This window comes from Mustela nivalis (assembly GCF_964662115.1).
Source record: "Mustela nivalis genome assembly, chromosome: 15".
Lineage (NCBI taxonomy): Eukaryota > Metazoa > Chordata > Mammalia > Carnivora > Mustelidae > Mustela > Mustela nivalis.
This window is the reverse complement of record NC_139034.1, coordinates 10,520,845-10,543,463: the sequence shown is the minus strand read 5'-3', so window position 1 is coordinate 10,543,463 and position 22,619 is coordinate 10,520,845. Positions and strand designations below refer to the sequence as shown.

At 44.5% G+C, this 22,619-nt stretch overlaps 1 protein-coding gene across 1 annotated transcript in view; it reads left to right on the top strand.

Annotated features, from left to right (window-relative positions):
• Window positions 1-22,619, top strand: part of ATP8A2 (ATPase phospholipid transporting 8A2) — a gene marked incomplete at its 5' end in the record, with an annotated part of 618,696 nt that overhangs the window by 567,635 nt on the left and 28,442 nt on the right. Inside the window, one exon of the mRNA XM_082700943.1 lies at window positions 1,768-1,872. Coding sequence (XP_082557069.1) covers window positions 1,768-1,872 — 105 coding nt within the window. The remainder of the gene's footprint in view (window positions 1-1,767; window positions 1,873-22,619) is intronic.

Below are 22,619 nucleotides of genomic sequence, written 5' to 3'. Positions count from 1 at the left end.
CTTGATGATGCCCTTGTCACCCAGCCCAGAAGAGAACTCTGAGGGCTGTTCCAGAGGTTGGGGAGCCCCACTTGCTCTGTGTGGGGAGAAAGAGGAATGAGGGGAAGACAGTGGTGAAGCGAGGAGGGCCCTGAAACCGAGCACACACTCAGCCTCAGGACCAGCACGCATGTCCTTCTGGGGCCTGGGAAATCAACCCAGCAGGGTGAATCCTGCTTGAGTGTGGCTTGCAACTCGGGTTGTCTTGGTACCATTCTAGCCCCATGAGCCCATGAGATGAAAGTTGGGGGCGCAGCATATTCAGTAATACGGAACAGTGTAAAATTTTTGCCTGTCTCCTGCAAAACGTTAAATGTTTTCTCATTTCTTGTTTAAATTAAAATTCCACCGCCTCTGCTTTGAACTGCGGAATGTTATCACTACTGAGTCCCCGGACTCAGCTTGGTGTAATTAAGGTATTATGTGTTAAAACCTGTGCGGCCAAGTGCTCGTGTTTACTTTGGAGGAAAGGAATGGCAGGCGCATATACAGTGTCTTCGGACTAATACTCCATTATAGATTAATTTGGAGTGTTAGGGGATGACTGGGCATTATCTTAACAGACTTTCTTCCCTTGAAGGTGGAGGGTGGGCGGGCGTATGTGATTTCCCTGAAACAGCTCCCATCTCCCGACTGTTCCCGTTCCACAGTGCTCCCTCGCAAAGATGCTCCGCATTTGTTCACCTTCTGTTTTTGAATCCTGGTCCTTAACAGGGTCTTCACATCTGTTCACGCTGAAACGACTGATAAGCTTTTCGGAACAAGGAAAACAGCCCTGTATTGCTAAGCTCGGAGCCTTTTTGCTTCTTGAGTTTTTCTTTTCCCGTCTCACACCCGTGTCCAGCTAACCGCCTTTCTTCAATTGTATCCTTTCCAACCAGGAGCTCTCTGTGCAGTCTTAACTTTAGGGAGACCCTAGATCAGTCGCTTATTTGAACATTTGTCAGGTATTCTTCATTTAACCAGAAAAAGGGCGCAGGCAGCTATTCCTACAGTTCAAGGGGTGTAAAGGAACCAGGCTGAGGTTTCAGCTGTGGTCAAGAGGCCAGTTTGTTTTCTTACTCCCTCAGTTGTTTTACTCTGTGGGGGCCCACGAATATGGGCCCTAATGGTAAGTCTCTGCAAGAGAAGGGTGGAAAAGCTGTGCCCGGATATTTGTGTTGACCCTAAATTTCAGATGCACGGTTTGACTTGAAGAGCGTGAACTCCAGCATTATAAATCCCATTCCTGCTGTGACCGTGTATCTTTCCATGCTAAAAAGAGAACAAACTGCTCACCTGGGGCTCTGTGATCACAGGGGCCTGGGCCAAGGGACCTGCATATATCCACTTGGGGAAGGATTTAAAGCATCCCCTGGGTTCCCAGATCCTGCAGTGAAAAGCTTTAGAAATAGACCCGTGAACATCCGTGAGCCTGGATCTTTGGTCTGAATGGCGGGGATCCTCAACCAGATCCTCAGGCTTTCAGCAACAAGCTGTGTTCTTTGGGGGATGTGGGGTAACAGGAGGTTCATGGTCCAAGTGTGTTCCTCAAAACTTGGGATGCTTCCCAGGTTATGAAAGTAGAATCCTGGCCATACGCAGGGACAGTAAGAGTATTCCGTGATGTCCGAAGCCGCAGCCTCAGCCTCAAAGGGCTTCCAGAGCTGACCCCAAAGGGAGCGACCGTCTCTACAGCTGTGTAAGTTTCATGTGTCATGTGCTTTTTGTCTTTCCCTTGTGATACAGGGCCAAGCACACCTGCAAAAAAACATTGCTGGAGGAGGTACAGGAGCTGGAGACGAAGTCCAGAGTGATGGGGAAGGCGATGCTTCGGGACAGTAATGGAAAGAGGTGGGCCAGCTTCGACCGAGTGTGTGGGGAGCACCAGTCCTCCCGGCCCTTCTCCTTACCTTTCCTTCCCGGCTTTCTGTTTCTCTTCTCGGTTTTCCATGTGAGCATGAACTGCTGTTTTAAGTGTTTTGGTTATTCTCTAAGAATACCATCATAGGGAGATTTAAATTACATTTTCTCTGTGGTCACATGAAATCTAGTCTGTCCCCAGGTAAAGCGGGGGGGTTTTATTGGGTCCGGGTAAAACAATGCACATGTAGAAAACAGAAATAGTAGCAATACTACCCTGACGTGGACAAGTTCTGTTTTAGTTATATTACCAAAGAGTATTTAAAAACTAGGCCTTTTGAAACCAGGGCCAGTTATTAGACTAGAGAATGAGTATTTACCATGAAGGTTTGTGTGCCAAATGACACCTGTTATTCATGTCAATCTTGTTAGATATAGTTCATGGCAAGTATACATGGGCCTTTTTGTTTTCCTTTTCATGAATTATGATTTTCTGCTTGGGTTGAGAAAACTATCATGTGAACATCCAGGCTAGTTCAGAGAGACAAATGTTATCGTTCCCTTCCCTTATTTCTGGTAGAACCTCGGCCGCCTCCTCCCCGTCTCTAAGTTGGGTATGAGAAAAGCTTTTGATTAATCATTTTTGTTATGATGCTATTAGATTGCATTTAGTTAAAGCCCATATACTACCAAAGAAAGTCTACCTGCACCCAAGAACAGTTGAGCATCGCTGTCTTAAACACATGGCATGTCTGCAAGATTATGTCCTGCAAATGCTTCGGAGGAAGTCTGTATGTACCTGCCAGGGAAACAGAAACCTACAAGTTGAACACTTTTAGAGACCCCTCCTGTGTGTCTTGTTTTATTCTGTTTATTCATACCATCTTTCAAAGTCATGAAGACAAAAAGCATTTCTTTATAAGAGAATCTGAATTTTGAGAAGTATTAGGAATATCGCTTTAAATTACTGCATATGTTTTAGGAGAGGGGTAGTCGAGTCCGTAGCTGAAGTTGTGGTTTTTGTATTTGTTTATGGCATTTTTTAACAAGCGAGTCCATTAGCATCCATTACATGGCAGCTGTGCTCGTCACTCTAAAAAATAATCTGTCAACAGGACAAAAACCACTGTCTTTAATAACCGAAAGCCATGAGTGTATGAGGACAGCGGCAAGGCCTTAAGCAGGTCTGTACAGAACCATTATACCAGGCAGCCCACGGCCAAGGCCAGCGCTCTCCATTAGATACTTTAGGCATAGTGCTTAGCAAATTCTTGACCCACCCCCCAAATGTTCATAAGCTCTAAAAATAGGGAGAAACCTCTGCAAATTGAAATTCATAAAGGCTTAAAACTCTACAAAATGCAGATCAATTTTAGTAACCACTTAGGTTTATTAAGTACACAATTTTGACTTCTTTGAAAACCACTCCCAGGGCCTCTTAGATCTCAAGAATGCTCACTCACACACAGTAGCTGCTGAGAGATCTTGGGTAATTTCTAAGTCAAAGGAGAATTTCAAAGCCAAATTCTAAAACTTTTATGCGACGTTGGACAGGAAAACCTTGCGCCTCACATGGCATAGGAAGGCGCTTTGCCATGTTTGATCTAATGTGGGTCAGGGTCTGATTCTGGCCCCGCAAGCTTATAAGGCTGGACATGGGGTGGGGAGCAGGGAGGTATTGAGAGGAGGCAGCAAACTGGGAGGCCATCTGGCTTGAGAGGTGAAGGTCTTCGCATGGGGGACGGGATGGAAAACAGGGCTTGGAGGAGGTGAGCAGACGGAAGTGATGAGTGCGTATTTCCGTCAGAGGTAGCAGCCTGTGGGTGGGGGGGGTGCCCGGTGGGATTGTGTGCCCTGGTGCAATTCACCCCAAGGGATCTGGAGCCCGTGTTTCAGTTCTGGCTCAGCTGCTTAGCCATGTGACCTTGGACAAGCTATTTCCTACAGTGGGATGGTCTCTTCATCCGCAGCAGAAGAGTAGTATGTGGGGGAAGTGAGGCCGGGGCTCATGAAACAATGCGCAGAGCGCAGCATATTGCCTGACCCGTGGCTGGAATGCAGAGTGTCAGCTGCTAGCCTTCACTTTGGTGGGGGGTGGGGGGGTGGGGGGGTGGTGTATGAGCCCTCCTCACTGTTAATAAAAAGAATGGAATTTTTAAAACTCTCATATCCTGTTCACAACTCACTTTTCAATGTTTCAGTGAATTTCAGAAGATAATTACAGCTTAAGTGTGGTCTCTTACTGTCTGCATTTTAAAATCTGTTTTCTGATCGCTTTGTCAATTTTGCAACCTTGTAGTTGTACCCAGGGCGCATGAAACGTGAGTGTGCCCCGCCCCCACCTCCTGACTGGGGCTCCTCTAGTCCCAGTGTCCTGCCTCACTTGTGTGATTGCTGCCTCCCATCAGCTTCGGAGGGCCCAGCCACCACCACCACCACCACTGTTTGTTTTTTTCTCCCTCCTAATTGCTCCCAGATTTTCTGGGTGGTCCTTTGCAAACTAGATAGTGGGACCGGCTCCTCTGATTTTGTCCTGCTTGGCCTCACAACTGTTCCTTTATCACCTTTGTTTGCTTCTTTCACACCTGCCTGGATTCCTGGGCGGCTCTGGTACCTGGAGGGGTGGGGGAGGGGTGGGGGAGGGTAAGCCCAGGGCCTGGGGTGGGCGGGGAGGTTCCTTCAGCTCCCTTCCTCCTTTTAATGATTTAGAGACACCGTCCTGGAGCGAGCCTGAGTACTTCTCTCTCTCCTCACATGTCCCATTCCTTAATCCCACCGCCATCTAATATTTCAGTAGGCTCGTGCATCTCTCTGTTGCTTTTAGGCTGGTGCATAGTAAACACTCTGTAAATATTTGTTGGCTGACTGGCACTGCAAAAGCTCAGTGAGCTGGTGAGGAGGAGAGGAAGGTGAGCCCGCATTCTCTGTGCAGGGCAGCTGGAGCCCGTGGCGTAGGCCCACGTTAAGAGTAGCCATGGAGCGCTGCTGAGAGGCCAGCGGCCACTCGGCCTGTCATGAGGGGACCACTTACTTCACAGCTTCAGAACAGAGCTAACAGGATCACAGATGGACAGATGCGTGGGACATTAGCATTGCCTCCCCATACAAAGATGAGTAAGGCTGGGAGCTGGTCCTCCCACCGACCCTGCCTTCCAGGGCCTCTGCTCGCCAGGTGTCCTCGACATCCCTAACCACGGGACAGCTGTGCAGCTCAATGCTGAAAGCTTTCCTTAAGGCCCCTTCAGTACACTCTGCCAAGTCATAAAACCTAGGTCCAAGTCACCGGCAAATATTAGAGCAGTTTTTCTCAGGAATGTACTCATAAGAATATAGAACAAAAATTTTTATGCATTAATCTTAAAAAAAAAAAAAAGGCCCTTTCATGCCAAATTTGCAATTACAATTTTGACGGTAGCTAGGAATTCTAAGTGTTCCCCTATGCCCTTTATCCATGCAATAAAATACTTCAACTTACCATTTTATTGATCTTGTCAAAGCCCCAAACTCTTCTATTATTTTGATAAACATGAAAATTTCATTAGCACACTCCTGCACTTTTGCATTAGTAAATTTTGTCTTCCAAAATGAACATGTGTCATTTATGCACAATTAAGCCTGTACTCATGACTTAGAGAATAAAAGCTGATAAGGAGAAAAAATGAGATCTATGACTGAGATATCGAGAAAGGACAGGGAAAAAAGAAAATGCTTCAGGTGGAAAATAGAAATGTTTTCATTTTGTCTTTTATTTTGTTTTTTTTCCTGATGAAACCTTTTTCTTGGTGTATTGTCTGTGTACCTCACAAACACTAGACACTTGTTAATATTTGTATTGTTCAGAATACCTTTCCCCAAGCCATCTTCCCCAAAAAACTTGACCAAGAGATATCCCTCCTGTCCTGTGTGTAGAATAGAATCTATCATGCATGTCAGTACCTTGCACATGTCTCAAAAAATGAGCTAAGGAAAGAATTCTTTCTTTCAATGTTTTGGTAGTATTTTCTCCCTCTCCTTCTTTATTCCTAAAGTGTAACTCATGTGACTGTATTGTTCCTCTGGTGGAAGAAAATCTACTGGTGGCCTTTATAAATATAATTTTTTTAAATGTCCAGGATGTCATGTAAGGTTGACAAACTAAATTTTCCCCCTTTAAATTGTTTTTCTTCCTCGGGGCAAAGTAGAGGATATTTGGGTATTCTGGGTATGACAGCAGTCAGGAAGCAAGGTGAATATATTTGATGAAAACATTGCGTTTTCTAGTTATACTTAATCCAAATAAACCACAAGAAGACCCTTGTTTTGTTTTAGAACTTCTTTCTGTTCACCACAGTTGTTGGAGTGGACGGGGGAGGGTAGGTCCCGGCTGATTTTTCTCCAGTTTCAAGGTCAAGGAGTTCTGGTTGCTACCCTTGGCTTTCACCAGCAAGGCAGTGGGATTCTCTTTCACTTAAATGCCTCCCCGGAGTATGGTTTACTCTGTGCCCTGAGTAAAGGTAGCCGGGTGACTGGTCTTTGCCTTATAGTGAGTGATCACTGAATCTCTTACTTGGTTTTATGTCCTCATGAATGTTGATACATGGGCTCTGTGACCCCAGGGCCCAGCCGGCACACACAGGGTAATCTAAAGAGCCTTTCTGCCTCTTGGGGATTCAGGAGGGAAACTTGATTCACTCCCGTGTCTGGGTGCCACAGCCTGGGCTCACGCAGCGCCTGTGTCATCAAGGCTACCGCTGTGCAGATAGGCGGGGCACGGGTCCAAGCCAGTCATCTGGGAATCCTAATGGAGTGTTATCAGGGGAAAAATAGAAGCCAGAGCCTGAAACATATCAGCACCATTTTCAAACACACCAAAGATCATTCTTCCATTCCAGGCGGCACTCACCTGGTGCTCTTTTAAAAACCAATTAAATTTTTTAAAAAAATTCCCCAGTACATTTTGAGGTGAGTAGCCACTATGCTTTGAGCTTTAAACAGAGATCCTTTGATCTTTAAAATAATGTTTAGGGATGCCTGGGTGGCTCAGTTGGTTAAGCATTTGCCTTCGGCTTAGGTCATGATCCCAAGGTCCTGGGATGGAGCCCCGAATCAGGCTCCCCACTCAGCAAGGAGCCTGCTTCTCCCTCTGCTCACTGTTCCCCTCCTTGTAAGCTCTCTTGCTCACGTTCTCCCTCTCTCTCTGACAAATAAGTAGATAAAATGTTAAAAATAAATAAAATAATATAACGTTTAAAAACTTTTTGATGTTGTCACACCTCCCGGGTCAAAACTGTTTAATTGCTGAGTCAAAGATAAATGCAAGCAACCCTCAAAGTAGGAGATACAGCAGCTTGATGATATCTTATTTCCCCAATGTAGACTTTGTATCAGTTCAGAAGGAATAGTTTTTCCTTCTAGTGTGGACTGTTGTCAGCTCATGTCTCTCTGTCTTCCCTTTGTTTCCCCTTTCCACCCTTCTTCTCCCTAAAGTATCTATTAGTTTTTTATTAGCTAAAATGATAGGAAATTATGGCATCATTTTAGCAAACTTCTCCAGGCCAGGTGGCAAATGTCTGCTTCCAACACCTGGTTAAGATCTATTTCACTTCCAGCTGCATTTTTTCCATCACTGTGTCATGAAGCGGAGGAAAGAGCACAGGGCGTTGAGACAGACAGACCTGAGCAGGGCTCTCTGAGCCCCGCCACTCACTCAGCTGTGTGACCTTCGTTGGGTTATTAACTTCTCTGAACTTCAGCTTTCTCATCATCAAGTGACTTGGAGTTTTAAGGGAAAGTGTACATATTAAATCTGTAGCAGATGGAGACGTTCGGGCAGTAGTAACCCACATGTTGTCCCATAACATGGAAGCTGAATACCAAGTTTCAGCTTCTAACACATGTGGGTTTTCCCCAGTGCTCTTAGAGCATACGTACAGCACACACACTGGGTCACCTCATCAGGGTATGCCCCCCTTGGCTGGGGCGAAGAGCATGCCAGCTCAGTCCCAGGCAAACCAGAGCAGCTTGAAGAAGCCACAGTGAATGTGGGGTCAGGAGCATGGGGGAGAGTTCGTAATCCTGACAGTTGCCCAAGTCAGCCTTGGATTCCGGCATTCACGAAGTCCACCTTGCAAAGAAAAGCATGTTCCCAGCCAGCTGTGTCCCACACCCAGACTGTCTGTACGCAGCACATCTCGGGCCGAGCTGGCCATCTTCTCTTGAGGCCCAGGCCTTCCTTTGGAGTTTCCCACCCACGCCCCCCCCCCCAATCAGTGACAAGTTGCCACAGTACCTCAGACACCTTTTCTGCATCATCCTGTCCCCTTTCTGCTGCCATGTGCAGCAGGGGGCCAGGACACTGAAACAGGCCATCTTTGCAGGCCCCCGACCGGCACCGTTCCTGGGGTCAGTGGCTTCTTTGCCCTACTGTCCCTCTGACTGGTCTCCCTGCTGTGGTGCCTCCCTGCCTCGTTCCACCCTCCACACGGCCGAGCCTGTTTCCAAAGCACAACCCTACTCCTGCCACTTCCTGGTCTAGAACCTTTCCTATTAGCGGCCCAACTGAGTGCAGACTGGAACCACACAGACATGTCCTCCTCCTCTCCCTCTACTGGCCTCCCGCCTCCCCTTGCCCTCCCAAGCTGCCCCTCCCCAAGCTTGGTCATGCTTTTCTGGTGCTCCCTCTTGGCCCTTCTCTGTTGGCTGGTTTTAGACAACAGTGTCAGTACTGGGTCGCGCTCTGGGTGCTCAGGAACAAATGAGGCAGACCCTTGTGCTGGGGGGACCTGCAGTCCTGAGGACATACGCTTCCACCTCCAGACCCCTCTCCGACGGGACTGAGTTGTCTGACTTCTCACCACTAGGATAATGTCTCCCTGGCCTGTCTTTATTCATTTTGAAAGTTTTTTCAGTTATTCAGATATTCAACATACACAACAGTAGGGCATCTAATACAAAGAACTGTATCCTCGGGGCGCAGATTTTGCCACAACCGCGTCATCTAGCTCTCGTTCGGCCCTGTTTGGGTTTCGCTGACGCTTACAAAGCAAATCCTCAGCCTCACATCTCACCCTCACATACTTCAGGATATTGCTCTAAATCTCACATCCTACATTTTAACATGGATTATCTGTTAATATATATTATGCTACTACATATAAACACTGTAACTGCAGTGCCTATTATCACATCTAAAAAATTAACAACAATTCCTTGGTATCCGTTGACACCCAGTCTGTAAACAGATTTTCTGGGTTCTCCCAAGCCTCTCTTGTTAGGGATTTATTAGGTCTGTGTGAGGATCGAGGCAAGGGCCACATGTAACCTTTGGTTGCTGTGTTTTTAAATTTCTTTTAATCCCAAGGTGGACCCCCCTCTTCCTTGTTTTGAGCTCTCTTCCTTGTTTTTAATGCCATGGGCTTAACAGGAGTTATGCCCATTTTCTTTTTCTCACAATGATTATCACCACATGTTGTGAATGAGTTTGCTCCTAGGCAGAAAAGGGGGCTCAGCCTCAAGGAGGTGGGCTCACCTCTCCCCCTAGCATCACAGAAGCAAAATCAGAGGCCAGACCCTCATCCCTGACTCCAGGCTTCCTTCAACAAAGCCAGGGCATTGAGAGCTCCCCAAGTGCTTGCATTTCCAATTGCATCTCAGTTAGCCTGTGTGGAAAGCAGTGGAGCCTCCAGAAAGACCAGGAGGGGTAGTTTCCTAAAAGCAGGAATCTGATTGGAAGCTTCAGGAAAAGGTCAAAACCTGCCACTTTGATAACGTTGATTGCAGAACTCCAAGGAAACTAGAAAATAATAGTTGAACATTGGTACCTTATCCACCCCTAAATGTAGAGAGAACCTGGAGACTACCCCCACTCCCCAGGAATATGGAAATCAAACAGTCTGTCTACTTTGGGGCAAATACAAAGGAGTCCACGAAGGCACTCAGCTGCTTTGATAGGACTCAGAAAAGAAAAGCCTTATTGGGGAAGATGATTTCCAGCCAGAAGCACCTTAATGGAGACTAGGATGGTCTATGAAAGAAACTAATTAAGTGGATTTAATCCCACGTAGAGAAGAACACAGCACAGCGATGGTGGTAGAGACTACAGGGCGAAGTTCTTAGAACAGTGGGAGAGTCCACCACACCCTCACACAAGCCCAGGGAAACTTGCGCCTTGCTGACAAATACTCAGAACAGGTGAGGAAATGCATTAGTAGAACAAAGGGAGTAAACGGCGCAGGAAATTACAGAAAGGCTCACTGGATTACCCAAATGGGGATTTCTGGTGACTGTTTGCATCCTGGGCACAGGAAAGAGAGAGGATGAGGAAAATCAACTCCTAGGGAAGTAAAACACCTAATTAGCATTTACCTAATGCCTAAGCCTCCTGTGTCAACGGAGAATAATTGGGTCTCTGTTATTTTACGGATGGTAAATCCTGAGTGCCTTTGGGATTGTTGTTGTTGTTTAATAATTTAAGAAAACTTTTATAAATACCTTTTGTCCTATGTTACGAAGCAAGTAAAGGACTTCTTGTTTCCCCTTTGAGTGGCTCATTAGCTGTGCTCCACATCCCAGGAGCCGAGCCACTGGCCGTTGCTGTAATGAAAGGATTGCTGAATGTTTATTCAGTCTCTGGGAGAGGATGAAGAAACCGTGGTCTGACTCGCTTCGGGGAAGTGAGCTGATGGGCGTGGAAGCAGGTCAGTGTCAGGTCTTGGCGTGCTCGTAACATGTCCTTAGACTCTGTATCCAGGATGACCTAGGCCCATTTATTTTGCCCATCAGGGCTTAGGTTAGTTGAATGTCAGCTCTCTCTATTGGCTGACAGGCCCCTTTTTGAAAATTATTTTTACTTGAGAGGCTAATGCCAGTCACGAATGCTGATAGCTCGTCTCGTGCCTTGTAAAGCAGTATGAAATATTCTAATGCCCTCCCCTTTTTTTTTGGGAAGTCAGTTTTATTTAACCCATTTGAACAACAATAAAAACATGCAGAGTTAAGTTTTTCAATAATATTTTTTCACCGTGTAGGTCTTATCATTTGAATAGCGATATTTCACATTCCAAGCAGAGATTAGTTCTTCGGGAGGTTTTGAGAAGATCTTAGCTAATCGCCTTTCTACTTCATTATCAGTGAGTGTCTGCTTTTTAGTGTGACTCCCTTTTCCTCCCTGCCTCCAGCTGTGATGGGAAAGCATTCCAGCCAGCAGAAAAGGAATGGCCAGGAACATCCATTCTGAAATCCAGTTACAATTTAAACATAATCCAGGAACCCAGATTCCTCTGCTCATTTCTCAATGGGCCGTTCCTAAATCCTTAGGGAGGCTGAGGAAAGGCTGCACCCCAAAAGTACAGGTGCAAATTTGCTTCTGTAGTGCCTTTAAGAGAATTATGGAATCCCTTGGATGTATTAGACTCTGAGGTGAAAAGAACTTGAGAGGCAGTGCTGGACCTTTTTTGTTTATTTTGGGTGTGTTTTTGTACATAGTGCTGATAAGAGCACACACACCCAGGTGCCAGGGGTGGGTTTGTGGCAAGGGGCATCTCTGTGCCTGGCACTTGGAAAGCCAGTTACGGGCCATTTGGCTGCAGGTGAATAGGACATCATTGACCTTGTAGTTGAGAACTCAGAGAATTTATAAAAACTATCACTCAGAGATGATCATTGTGGCAGGAATTGCTGCATTTAGCATGGATTTGTTGAACTTTGAGAGAAATCTCTCTATTAATAAGAGCAGAAGAAGAAAATGAATGTGCCTCTCAAGTGCACAAAAGAGGAAATTCATCCACAGGCCAGGACACAGGAATGACTACTTATCTTACAGTGTTGGTGGTTTAGCCATTCAGTGAGTTGCAATTACGTCTTCCCTTTCTAACAAGGCAGTGATAATGTGGTTATTCAGTGTTTATTCTCTTGCCCTAGCAATTAGGATTGGCTCAAGGCACCTCAGGAGGTGGTAATTGGGAATTCACACTTGCTAATGAGTAAACATGTTGGCTTCATAGCAAATAGAATCAGTGTTTGGCTTAATACGGACAAGTCATTTACTCATCATGCAACAGATATTTACTGAAAACCGAGGAGGTGCCAGGCCAGGGTGTGGCATGGGATGAAAAAGATGGGTCCCCGCCGTGTTCGAGCTCACATACCAGTGAGGGCAACAGCGAACAAACCAGCAAGTAAACAAGAGAATCAGTGATGACCACTATGAGGAACATGGAACAGAGGTTTGTCGTGGAGGAATGAATGGGTTTGTGTGTCAGGAAAGCCTCTCAGGATGACACTTAGAGACCTAAGTAAAACACACAGCCAACCCAACAAAGATCTGGGGAGGATGCATCACAGATGGCAGGAAGAGTTGGTGATCAGGCTGGTGCTTACAAAGTACGGGGCTAAGTCACCCGAGGGGCCAGGTAAGGATACAGGGTCAGGATTTCAGCCACCAGGAGCCATGGAAAGTGCTTAAGCAAGAGAGATGCATGACCCAATGCTGTAAAATACGTGATTGCCATGCTATTCGAAAGCCATAGACTCCCATTCTTCAAACGTTAGGTTAAAATATATACATATGTGTATACATATATATGTATACATACTTTTTTTCATATATCTATGAAAATACAAAAAAGTAAAAAAGAACTTTTTTAGTATCAATTCATTACAGCAGTTAAAATTAACACATTTGTTTTAAAGTCAATTAGTTTAACAGTGAGATGATTCAGAATGATAGAAATTTGAAGTAAGTCTTATGGAGGACAGATGTCTTATCCAAATTTTTTCTATTTTCTTTTGGCCGCATTGAGAAAAGCCCTGATGTACAAAGATCAGTTGCCATATTAATAGTGTTTCGTTGGGGCACCTGAGTGGCTCAGTGGGTTAAGATTCTGCCTTCAGTTCTGGTTATGATCCCGGGACTCTGGGATGGAGCCCTGCATCCGGCTCCCTGCTCAGCAGGAATTCTGCTTCTCCCTCCTCCTCCCTCTGCCCATCTCCTCTACTTGTGCTCTCTCACTTTCTCTCTTTCTCTCTCAAGTAAATAAAAATAAAATTTAAAAAAATAATGTTACATGGTTCACCTCATAATCTTAGTCTATTTTCTTTGGTTCTTATGTTTAATAATATATTTGCTTACTATGTAAAACAATATAAATAATAACATATAAGTATGTATTACTCAATAATTGAGTAATCATTATTAAATAGAAATAGAAATAATACAGAAATAATTTATATCAATAATATAAATTTGCCTACATTTCTTATAAATGACTCAAGTCATATGAAGAAGCAGCCAACAGTTTACATAAGCACTAAAATTCTCTAAAATAGCCTCACAGATATTAATTGTTCTCTTGTTACATAACTGACTTATGCAGACATGAATACGGCCAAGCAATGTACTTGAAACAGAATAGACTAATTGCCAGGATTATTTTGTATATAATGGACATAAAATGCTTTTTTAAGAGTAACAATATATAATTACAACCTTTCTAGTAAGTGACCTATTTATATAGTTGAATATAAAAAAATTTAATTTGAAATTTTTATAGAAGGAGGTTAACTTGAAAACATTAGTGGCTTTTAATATATTAAGGTTTGCTGTGCATTACATAAAATATTTAAAGGTTTTTGTCTTAAATGTCTTTAAAAATATATCATGTATAGAGAATGCAACTTAAAAACTAGTGGTTGAGGGGTACCTGGGTGTCTCAGTCATTTAAGTGTCTTACTCTTGATTTCGGCTTAGGTCATGAACTCAGGGTCCTGAGTTCTAACCACGTGGTGGTCAGCGGGGAGTCTGCTTGTCCCTCTCCCTCTGCTGCTCCCCTCACACACTCAGTCTCTCTCAAATAAATAAATAAGTAAAATCTATAAAAACTAGTGATTGAAAAATAGTAAACAGTGCTATAACTTTGAAAGCATATATTACCCCTGTATTTCAATTTAATCACAATATCCAGAAGCATACATTCATCAAAAAATTTGAAGACTTTGGTAAGAATATACACTTTAGAGAAAGTAAAACATGTGTAGTTATTTTAATGTCACTTACACATATAGTTTAGGGAATATAAATTTAGGGATTAACTTGATTTTTGGCATTTAAATTTAAAAAGTATAACAGTGTAACTTTTATATGCCCTCTCTGAATTTATGGATAAATATCATTTTCCATCACTGGTGGAATAAAGAATTTCCAATTCTGCCCTAGTTTTTTTTTGGTTTTTTTTTTTTTTTTTTTTTTTTTCTGGTTCATCACAAATAGTCAAGATTTCAGATTTTGACTTTTTAGCTATTCCATGTATTTCTAGAATGATAGTTGTTTTGTTTATTAAAGCACTGGTATGTCACCAAGACCTTTTATCATCCTGGCTATATCCTACCTGTTCAGAAAGCATTTGCTTTTCTAAAAAAAAGCTAAGGACAGGAACTTGCTGATAGTGCTTTTGTCATTTGCAACTTGGGGATCATTGTCCATGCTGTCATCTTTCTGCCATGCTCGCATATCTATTGAAAATTGAAGAAATATCCAAGTTGCCACAGGCTAGAGACAAGACCATTTCCACGCCCTCCGTTCAGGCAGAGTCTTGCACTGGCTGCAGAAGACACAGGCATTCAGGGAGAGCAAGGAGGCATGGGCTGGTAGCCGCCATGTTGCTGGTTGTATTCTTTGACCAGGCGTCTACAGATACTCTGTGTGCTGGAGCACTGGAGACGCTGTGACTTTCAGAGTAGGAGACCAGGGAGCTTCTTGTTGGATAATCCAGAGAAAGGCTGCAGCCACGTGTCTCCTCAGCATTCTGACCTCTGCTGCTTTATATGTGCAAACCGTGCCATCCTAGGTGGACTGGCTGAAGACCGCTTAGCTGCTGTTCCTCAGAGTTTCTCCCTTTAGTTTCTTCAGTATGGAGAAATGGAAATACACTTGTGGCCTCAAAAACAAGGGAGTTGCATTTGTGCTGTTTTGTGGGGACTGTCTCTGGGAAAAGTGCACTGTCTGATTCCAGATAAAGAGTTTCCATGAGGATCTTTGGGGATTTCTTCCATTAGGCCCAGCAGACGTTCTCATTTATGTACTTTAGATGCTCGGTTCTTATTGTTCCTTTAGGCGACTTTTTCTTCTTCCTTTTTATGTAGTATTCTCAAAGGACATAACCACATCATTCCATGAAGTTTACTTCATTGTTCTGTCACTGCTGGATTCCTTGCATTAATTTCTTTCTTGAGCACAGAAGCTTATACTTAAACCATGCATAGATTTCATGTTTTCTGACTTTTGTTCTTTTATAGCTCTGTTGGAACATGTCCAACTTATGACATCATTAGAAATGTTGCACAGGCTCTGAGATGCACCTTCTGTTTACCCATCTTGATTTTCTGTGCTGCTGTTCATGTTAGTGTCCATAACAAATATTTTCACCTTTCTAACAACTGAGATGTGTGTATATAATGTGTGTGTGTGTGTGTGTGTACACATTTCTCATCAGCTTCTGCCACTTACAAGAACAAAAGAATATCTGCCATTTACAAGAACAACAAAAGAAAATGAAATCATAACAAAAGAAAAACCTGATCATTGAATTTATAGTGAAGTTTATCATTTGTTCTCCCAAACCTGTGTCCACCCATCTGTGAACAGGACAGGACACCATGCTCCTTTCTTTTTTTGAGTCTTCTTCTTTATATTTTGATTTTTAAAGATTTATTTTAGTGAGAGAGACTTATTTTGATTTTGAGAGAGTGCGCACATGCGTGCTTGCAAGTGGCGGGAGGGGCACAGAGGGAGAGAGAGAGAATCTTCAAGCAGACTCCCACTGGGCACAGAGCCTGACTCAGGGCTTGATCCCAGGACGCATTAGATCATGATCTGAGCTGAAACCAAGAGTCATACACTTAACTGACTGAGCCATCCAAGTGCCCTCTTTTTGTTCTGTAGACCATCACCCATTTACATCCAAACTCTACAAACATTTTGTACTAAACCCCTGCTGACAAGTAGTTTCATGACTTTTTTAAAATGTCTGTGAGTAGGCATATCCTGTTATTGAAGGTCACATTATAAAAGTATATCTCTCTGACAGAACCTTGGTGCATTCTCTTCCTAAGCTTCAGGGATCAGCCTGGATAAAAGTGGAGTTTCTGAGAAGTTTCCACACATGGTTGCTCATACTTATTCACTCACTCAGAGATGCCAAAGTTGTCATCCTTTGTGCTGATGCTAATTCAGGCAAGAGCATGTACTGAGCCTTGCATTTTGCCAGAGATCGTGCTAGGTGATGAAGAAATAGGAGAAGAGTAAAGTGATGATGTCAGATGAGCAGATAGAGAATGGGAATACAGTGTGCAAAGTGCTTTAAGAGAATGATGGAGAGACTGTCAGGGGGGGAGAGCCCAGTGCAAATTAGAATTTGTTCACAGGGAGTAAAGCAGGAGAAGGGGATTCTGGCTGCAGAGAATAACTCTGCAGAGTTCTCCTAACACAATGAAAAGTTTCAGTATGAGGGGCCAGGAGTCCATCGTGGTAGTGAAAGGTTACGTTGGACAAGTAGGTAAGAACCAAATCATGTGACCCACGATGAGGTTGCCGTTTTATTCTCTGAGCCACAGGGAGCCATTAAAAGCCTCACTAATTAGAAGTAGCTATTGAATGAGATCTCATGAGTAGAGAATATTAAAAAGAGCCACTTGTCTCTACAGTTTGTACAAAAATGTCTTCATCAATGTCTCTACAGTTTGTACAAAAATGAGGTAAAGCTGTGCCCAGATTTCCTCTGTCATATGGGGCTGTGTCAGGATGTGCATGTTCACTCCCCTGCTCTAGAACAACTTGGGTTACAAGAAGGCTCTCTTATAGTGGTTTCACACTCTTTTTGAGGAGAAGAGGAAACTTCTAGGTTGCTAACTGCCTGGCAGATAAGCACCAAACAAGCAAATATGCAATTTAGGGTAATGTTCCCCCCCCACCCCCACGCCAGGCTGACATCCAGCCCCAGGGACTTCCTAGCCCTGCTGACACGGGAAATGCAATTTCTCAGACAACACCTAATGGGTAGCTGTTTATATAACATAGATGTTATTTGTCCTATAACATACCAGCTATAAATAACATATACTGGTTACAAGAATGAAAAAGATGGTAAAACCTAGATTACTATTATGAATTATATCCAAAAACTGTACTTCAGCTAATAACCACAAGATGTATCTCAAGGCCACAAGGCCAAGAATGAATAGCCAAGTCCCATCTTGTCCTCTCCACACTCTTTCAGGTTAACGTTACTCTCCTGGATGCTTTCCTGGGCATACACTCTGGGTTAGAACAAGAAATCTTCTATCTATAGAGGCTGCTTCCCATTGCAAATAAGACAGGCCCTAATTCAAACCACCCTTCAGGTCATGAGACATCCCAGCTTGTCCAATTTGAACCTCATGCTAGAGTCCAGTCATGGTGGTTGGGTCCCTGGCCAGGAATGACACCAGGACCCAGACTCTTTCTGCATTTTCACTTTGCTTTAACACTTGATACAAAGTCTGATCTAGCCCTTGTCCTGATTCCCAGGGAGGTCACCCCACATCAACCTTGTTCACAACTGTTGGAAGGAGAGTTTGCCCCTGCCAAGCAAGCAGTTCAGGGGAAGGGGCCATGTTGTGCAAACCCTTACAATCGGGGAAGTGCTGTGGGGCTTAGTTTAGGTTTGGTTACCAGAGTCCATGCACATGGGATTGTTGGGGTAGCGGGGTGTCACTCTGGCGAGGCGTGCTCCTCAGCAGGGGAGGAAAGATGTGGATGTTGGTGGAAATAGTAACATGTCCACTTCAGACCTCTGATCATCTGATGAAAGCTATGCCCTGTCCCTCTATGTGTCCGTTTTGCATTCGATTTTTAGGGGATTCACTAACCTCTTGAAGACTGTTGTTCGTCTCAAAAAAATTGCGTCATTTCTAGAGCAGAGATGCATCTTTCTCTTAGACTGTAGTGTTGTCCTGTATGCATTCTTCATTCTGGAAGCACACCATCTAACACTGGAGATAAACTGTGGTTTTAATTCACTATTTCACCATTTTCATGGATGACCCGGAGAGATGCCAAGTAAAACATACGAAAAATTAACTGCAAACATCCAATTCATTCTTTAAAAAAATAAATCATAATCCAAAATTTTTTTTCTACTGGGAAAGAGAAGGAAAACATGTTTTCCCTGTCCTGTGCCCCATGTAGTTTTATTTTCTACCACATCTTTCCTAACGCTATCCCTACATCGTTGCCATGAATCTTTCCACAGACTGCTAGGAACCAAGAGTAAGGTAATCTGGCCAGACCTGTCAGAGCAGCCACATACTGTGGGATCAGGGTGAGCCTTTTCAATGAGAAACTCTTCTCTAACCTGGAAAACATGAGCAAGCAAGGATGTGGACAATCATCTCATTTTGTACTTGGGAAAGAAATGGTTTGCCAGAAATGCCAGGCAATTTTAGCAGCTGGTCTACCTGGAAGAAGGCAAGGACCTGACCCCTGGAGAGCCCTTTCAACCTTGTCTATCCATGTGCCTATCAGTTTTCAGTAAATCCTGCTTTGAAAGTAATGAAAGAAGACCCTGGCAAAGTCTGTGTGGTGTTGCCTCCCTCCCCACGTTCACCCTGAAGAGGCTTCTTTGTAGAAGAAACTCAGGAGGATTCGATGGGTTGCCAAGACCATCCGTGGCCACCAGCCAAATAGTGTTGGGGGGGGGGGTGGTCACATTTCCCAGCTTTCTGCAGCCCAGGTCTGGTTCTCAATCTGGACAGCCTTCAAAGGACACCCGATAACTGAATGTTAATTTTCCTTTTCTGTTTACCTTAGCAGTCAACACACAAATTTTAAAAGGCAGCTGTGGTATGGTTCCTGCTTGTTGCACATAGAATTTTCTAGCAGGTGTGGCCTCCCTTGAACAATTATTGCACACTTGTTCTCTTGAAACTGCTGATTTAAAAACCCACTGTTTATAGTCACTTTCTGCTGAAGAATGTGGATTAATTTTTAAATTTTTTTTTAACTTTTGGATGAAGAAGACATTTTTCAAGAGACACTTTCAGGTACTTAGCCCAGCTACTTGGCCACAGGAAACAGAATTGTGAGCCTCCATACAGGATTATGGAAAATGAGATTTTAGCTCCAACTCCAAAGCAGCTCAGCTAGTTAATGGGGCCCTGACTCAGATTAGTGCCTGAGGAGGGCCCAGCTGAAGCCCTTGCATGTCCAGCCCTGGCCAACTCAGTGTTGGGGGCTGAGTAGGGGGCTGTGTAGGCCAACTGTCCCTTGGTGTCCCATGCCTCAGATGTCATTTCTGCTGTGAGAATGAAGACCCCAGACTCCAGTGCCTGCATGGGAAGCTGGGAAAAAACGTTGACCCCCCAGTAAAGGGAATGGCAGCCACACACAGGTAGGAAGGCTAGGCCCCTGCTACATCTCATTACAGCACGTGCACTGGCAAAGGGAAGGAAGCTCAGAGGCACACAGATGACTTTTTCCAGTGGCTTTGTCTGGCTCTACCTAGGACCTAAGTGATAATATCACACTGTTCCACGTGGGATGAGGTAGAAGGGCAGGAGAGAATACTTCCCAGTGTTGGTAGTGGAGTAGCCGGACTCCAGAGTACGCATGATCGTGAGTTCATTCACCCCTTTTTAACATCTTACTGACATACAGCCCCATCTTGTTCCAGAATGGACTTTAAACCCCTCAAAAACATGAATCAAGTGTTCTAGTTTAAAAGATAATTTGTTGAAGGTTTCTGGCTCTTTCCAAGGGCTGGGCCAAACTTGGTGTGACTCACTCACGGTCTGAAGTCCTATCAGCAAAGACCCTCTGCCGAGATCTGCACATTTTCCGCCCTGTAATTCTCATAACGAGAATTTATTGTATTCTCCACCAGTTGGGCCGTGCCTTTTTCCCAGGGATACCGTATGATGCAGCCACCTGCTTCTACTTTATGCTTTTCCTCTCTGTGAGACTCACTCGAGCCATCTGACTCTTGTGAATACTGGGAGAACACAGAGGTCAGGCTGTGCCAGTTACCTTGATCCCTCATTATCTTTAATTAGTGTTTAGGAGGTTAATCGGTACTGAAGCTTACCTTTCCTTACTTTGACAATTGAGTCAGGGGGACCCTGGGGCCAACTCTGAATTGTTTGTTTGGATTCTTACTTGAATTTGTAAAGCCCAGTGTCAATTGTGGAGCCCCAGATGCTTTGTGTATTGGAGGGGTCCTAGGAGAGGAGGAGCAAAGTATGGGACGGTTACTTTCACTGTAATTAATTTGCAGCTTCATGGGCCTACAAGAAAGTTTGCTTTTTTTTTTTTTTTAAAGATTTTATTTATTTATTTGACAGAGATCATAAGTAGGCAGAGAGAGGCGGGGGGCGGAGTACAGGTGGGAAGCAGGCTCCCTGCTGAGCGAGCAGAGAACCCAAATGGGGCTTGATCCCAGGACCCTGGGATCATGACCTGAGCCAAGAGCAGAGGCTTTAACCCACTGAGCCACCCAGGCACCCTGAAAGTTTGCTTTTTTAAAAGAAACTCACATTCATGAACAATCTCAATGATTTCAGACTTCACCCAGGTCTTCAGCTCGAAATGGCAAATTTGTATCATTTTACATATAAAGACAAGTTCACATTCAAGGAATTTAATTGATTACAATACTGTTATTAAGTCCTTACTACTATGTCTTTCCCTTCATTAGATGCTCTGTCAAGTCACAGATCATTTTCAGTCTTTTACGTGATAAAGCTCCTAATTATACTCTCACCCAATAGGCTTCATTGTTCAAAAACTGTCCTTAATACCTGGCTTAAATTTCCCTCTGTTCTTTCCCAGCCCCCTGTGCTCTCTCCAGGTATTATCTATAAGCATCAAGTCCTTTAAAAATCATCATTGCCTTTTTATAAATATTCTTTCCACCCTCTCAAGTGCGGGTCTTCCTCTCCTTCGCCACATGTACATACTTGCCCTTGTTAAAAGATAAACTGAAGCATGTTAAAAATTGAAAGAGTCTATTTGAGCAAAAATCAGTTTGAATCAGAAACAACAGACCAGATGTGGTTTGAAGAGCGCATCCGACAGGAAGGAACTCCGGGAGAGAGCTTCATAGAGAAAAGGCGGCTGCAAAGGAAGGAAATTATGGATTGGTTGTCGCCAAAAGCCCAGTTGTGTTTGTGATTGGTTGTCCTTGGGTTTCAATTTCATAACCGTGAGGTATTTACAAGCTCAGACTTTGGTTTGCCTACGTAGGCCACCATGGCATTAAAACCACATCCGTCTAAGGACCTCCTTGTTTCATTAATATAACACCCTTAAATGAGGCCATTGTTTTCAGACTTCATGTGAGGGTGAACTTTGGACCTGTGCTGAAATGCACCATTTCCATTGTACAAGAAAGTAACTCTGAGCCAGTCTGTGTCTGTCTGAGGAGTGTTGACCCTTCTTTGGCAGAATGAGAATGTCGACTTGGTTGTTCTGTGACCCAGGAAACGCTCTTCTTTACAGAGAAGCTCCTTGTGACGGGATCCTGGCAGGTCACTCCAGCTCCTTCCCTGCCCCAGGATGATGATGGGCCTGCATGGCCTTCGGAAGGAGAAAGACCAAGGGCCCTGCGGCCTGGCCCTTTTCATCTTTGTCTTTGCTTCTGTACTTTGGCTCACCTGCATTTATTCTTCATGCCTCCAATCCCACCACAAACAAGCCTTCAGCACCTTCCTTGTGCTGGGCACTGGTTTTGGTGAACGAAAGAGAGAGAACTGACCCTCCAAGAACATACCTTCCAGTGGGGCACTGAAAATAAACACAAACTCTGGAGTGAAAAGGGAGATGAAGAAAATTAAAGCAAAGTTTAGGGGTGGGCGTAAGGAGGCAGGGAGGTTTACAGTGGATGCTCTGAGGAAGACTGCCCTGAAGCAGGGAGCTACCATGGGAAGAACATCCCAGAGAGACAACCAAGCACAAAGACCCTGATGTGGGAACAATTTAATGTTCTGGGAATGGCAAGAAACAAGAAAGGCCGTGTGGCTGGGGCAGAGGGAAGGAGGGAGGGGAAGCATCGTAGGGGACTGGGTTTGAGAGGAAGCCAGGGTCCTGCATACAGCGTATGATTTTGAGCAGGGAGATGGCACGGGCCAAAGGGTAGAAATAGAACTTTCACAGAACGTGAAGCCTGGAAAGCCGCCTCTTCCTGACCAGCAACGGTGCTTCCGCCCTGAGTTCTTTTGCTTTGTCCTTTTTCCCAAATGCCCCATCAGGAAACACACAGAGCCTGAGCTACTCCTCCCTCACTGGGGCACACGCGGGGCTTTTCAGCCCACCACAAGGCATTTCACCCAGGCCTTGCTGGGTCAGCCAGGTGCCCTGCTAATTTATCTGTTCCTAACAGCCCCGTGACTCCGACCTGACCTTTTCATAGGCTTTCTGACTGGACCACGGAACTCACCCTTGTAGAAGGGGAGCCTCACTACCTCGTTACAAGTCGTGAAATGAGGTAATGGTTTCCATATGTGCGGGGGCTGTCATTCAAATTGGACTTCGCCTGCTCTGCTAATGAGGTCAGACGGCTCTGCCTGGGGTGGACGGCCTCTCCCTGGGGTAGGCGGCTGCCGGAGATGGATGAGAGAGTCTCCCACCCCCTTTCAAGGAGCCCAGCGAGGTAGCATTTCTTCGCACTGGAAAAGAACACAAAATAGAAGGAAACGGATACATTTTTAGGTTTGTTTAAACTTTTTATTTTGAG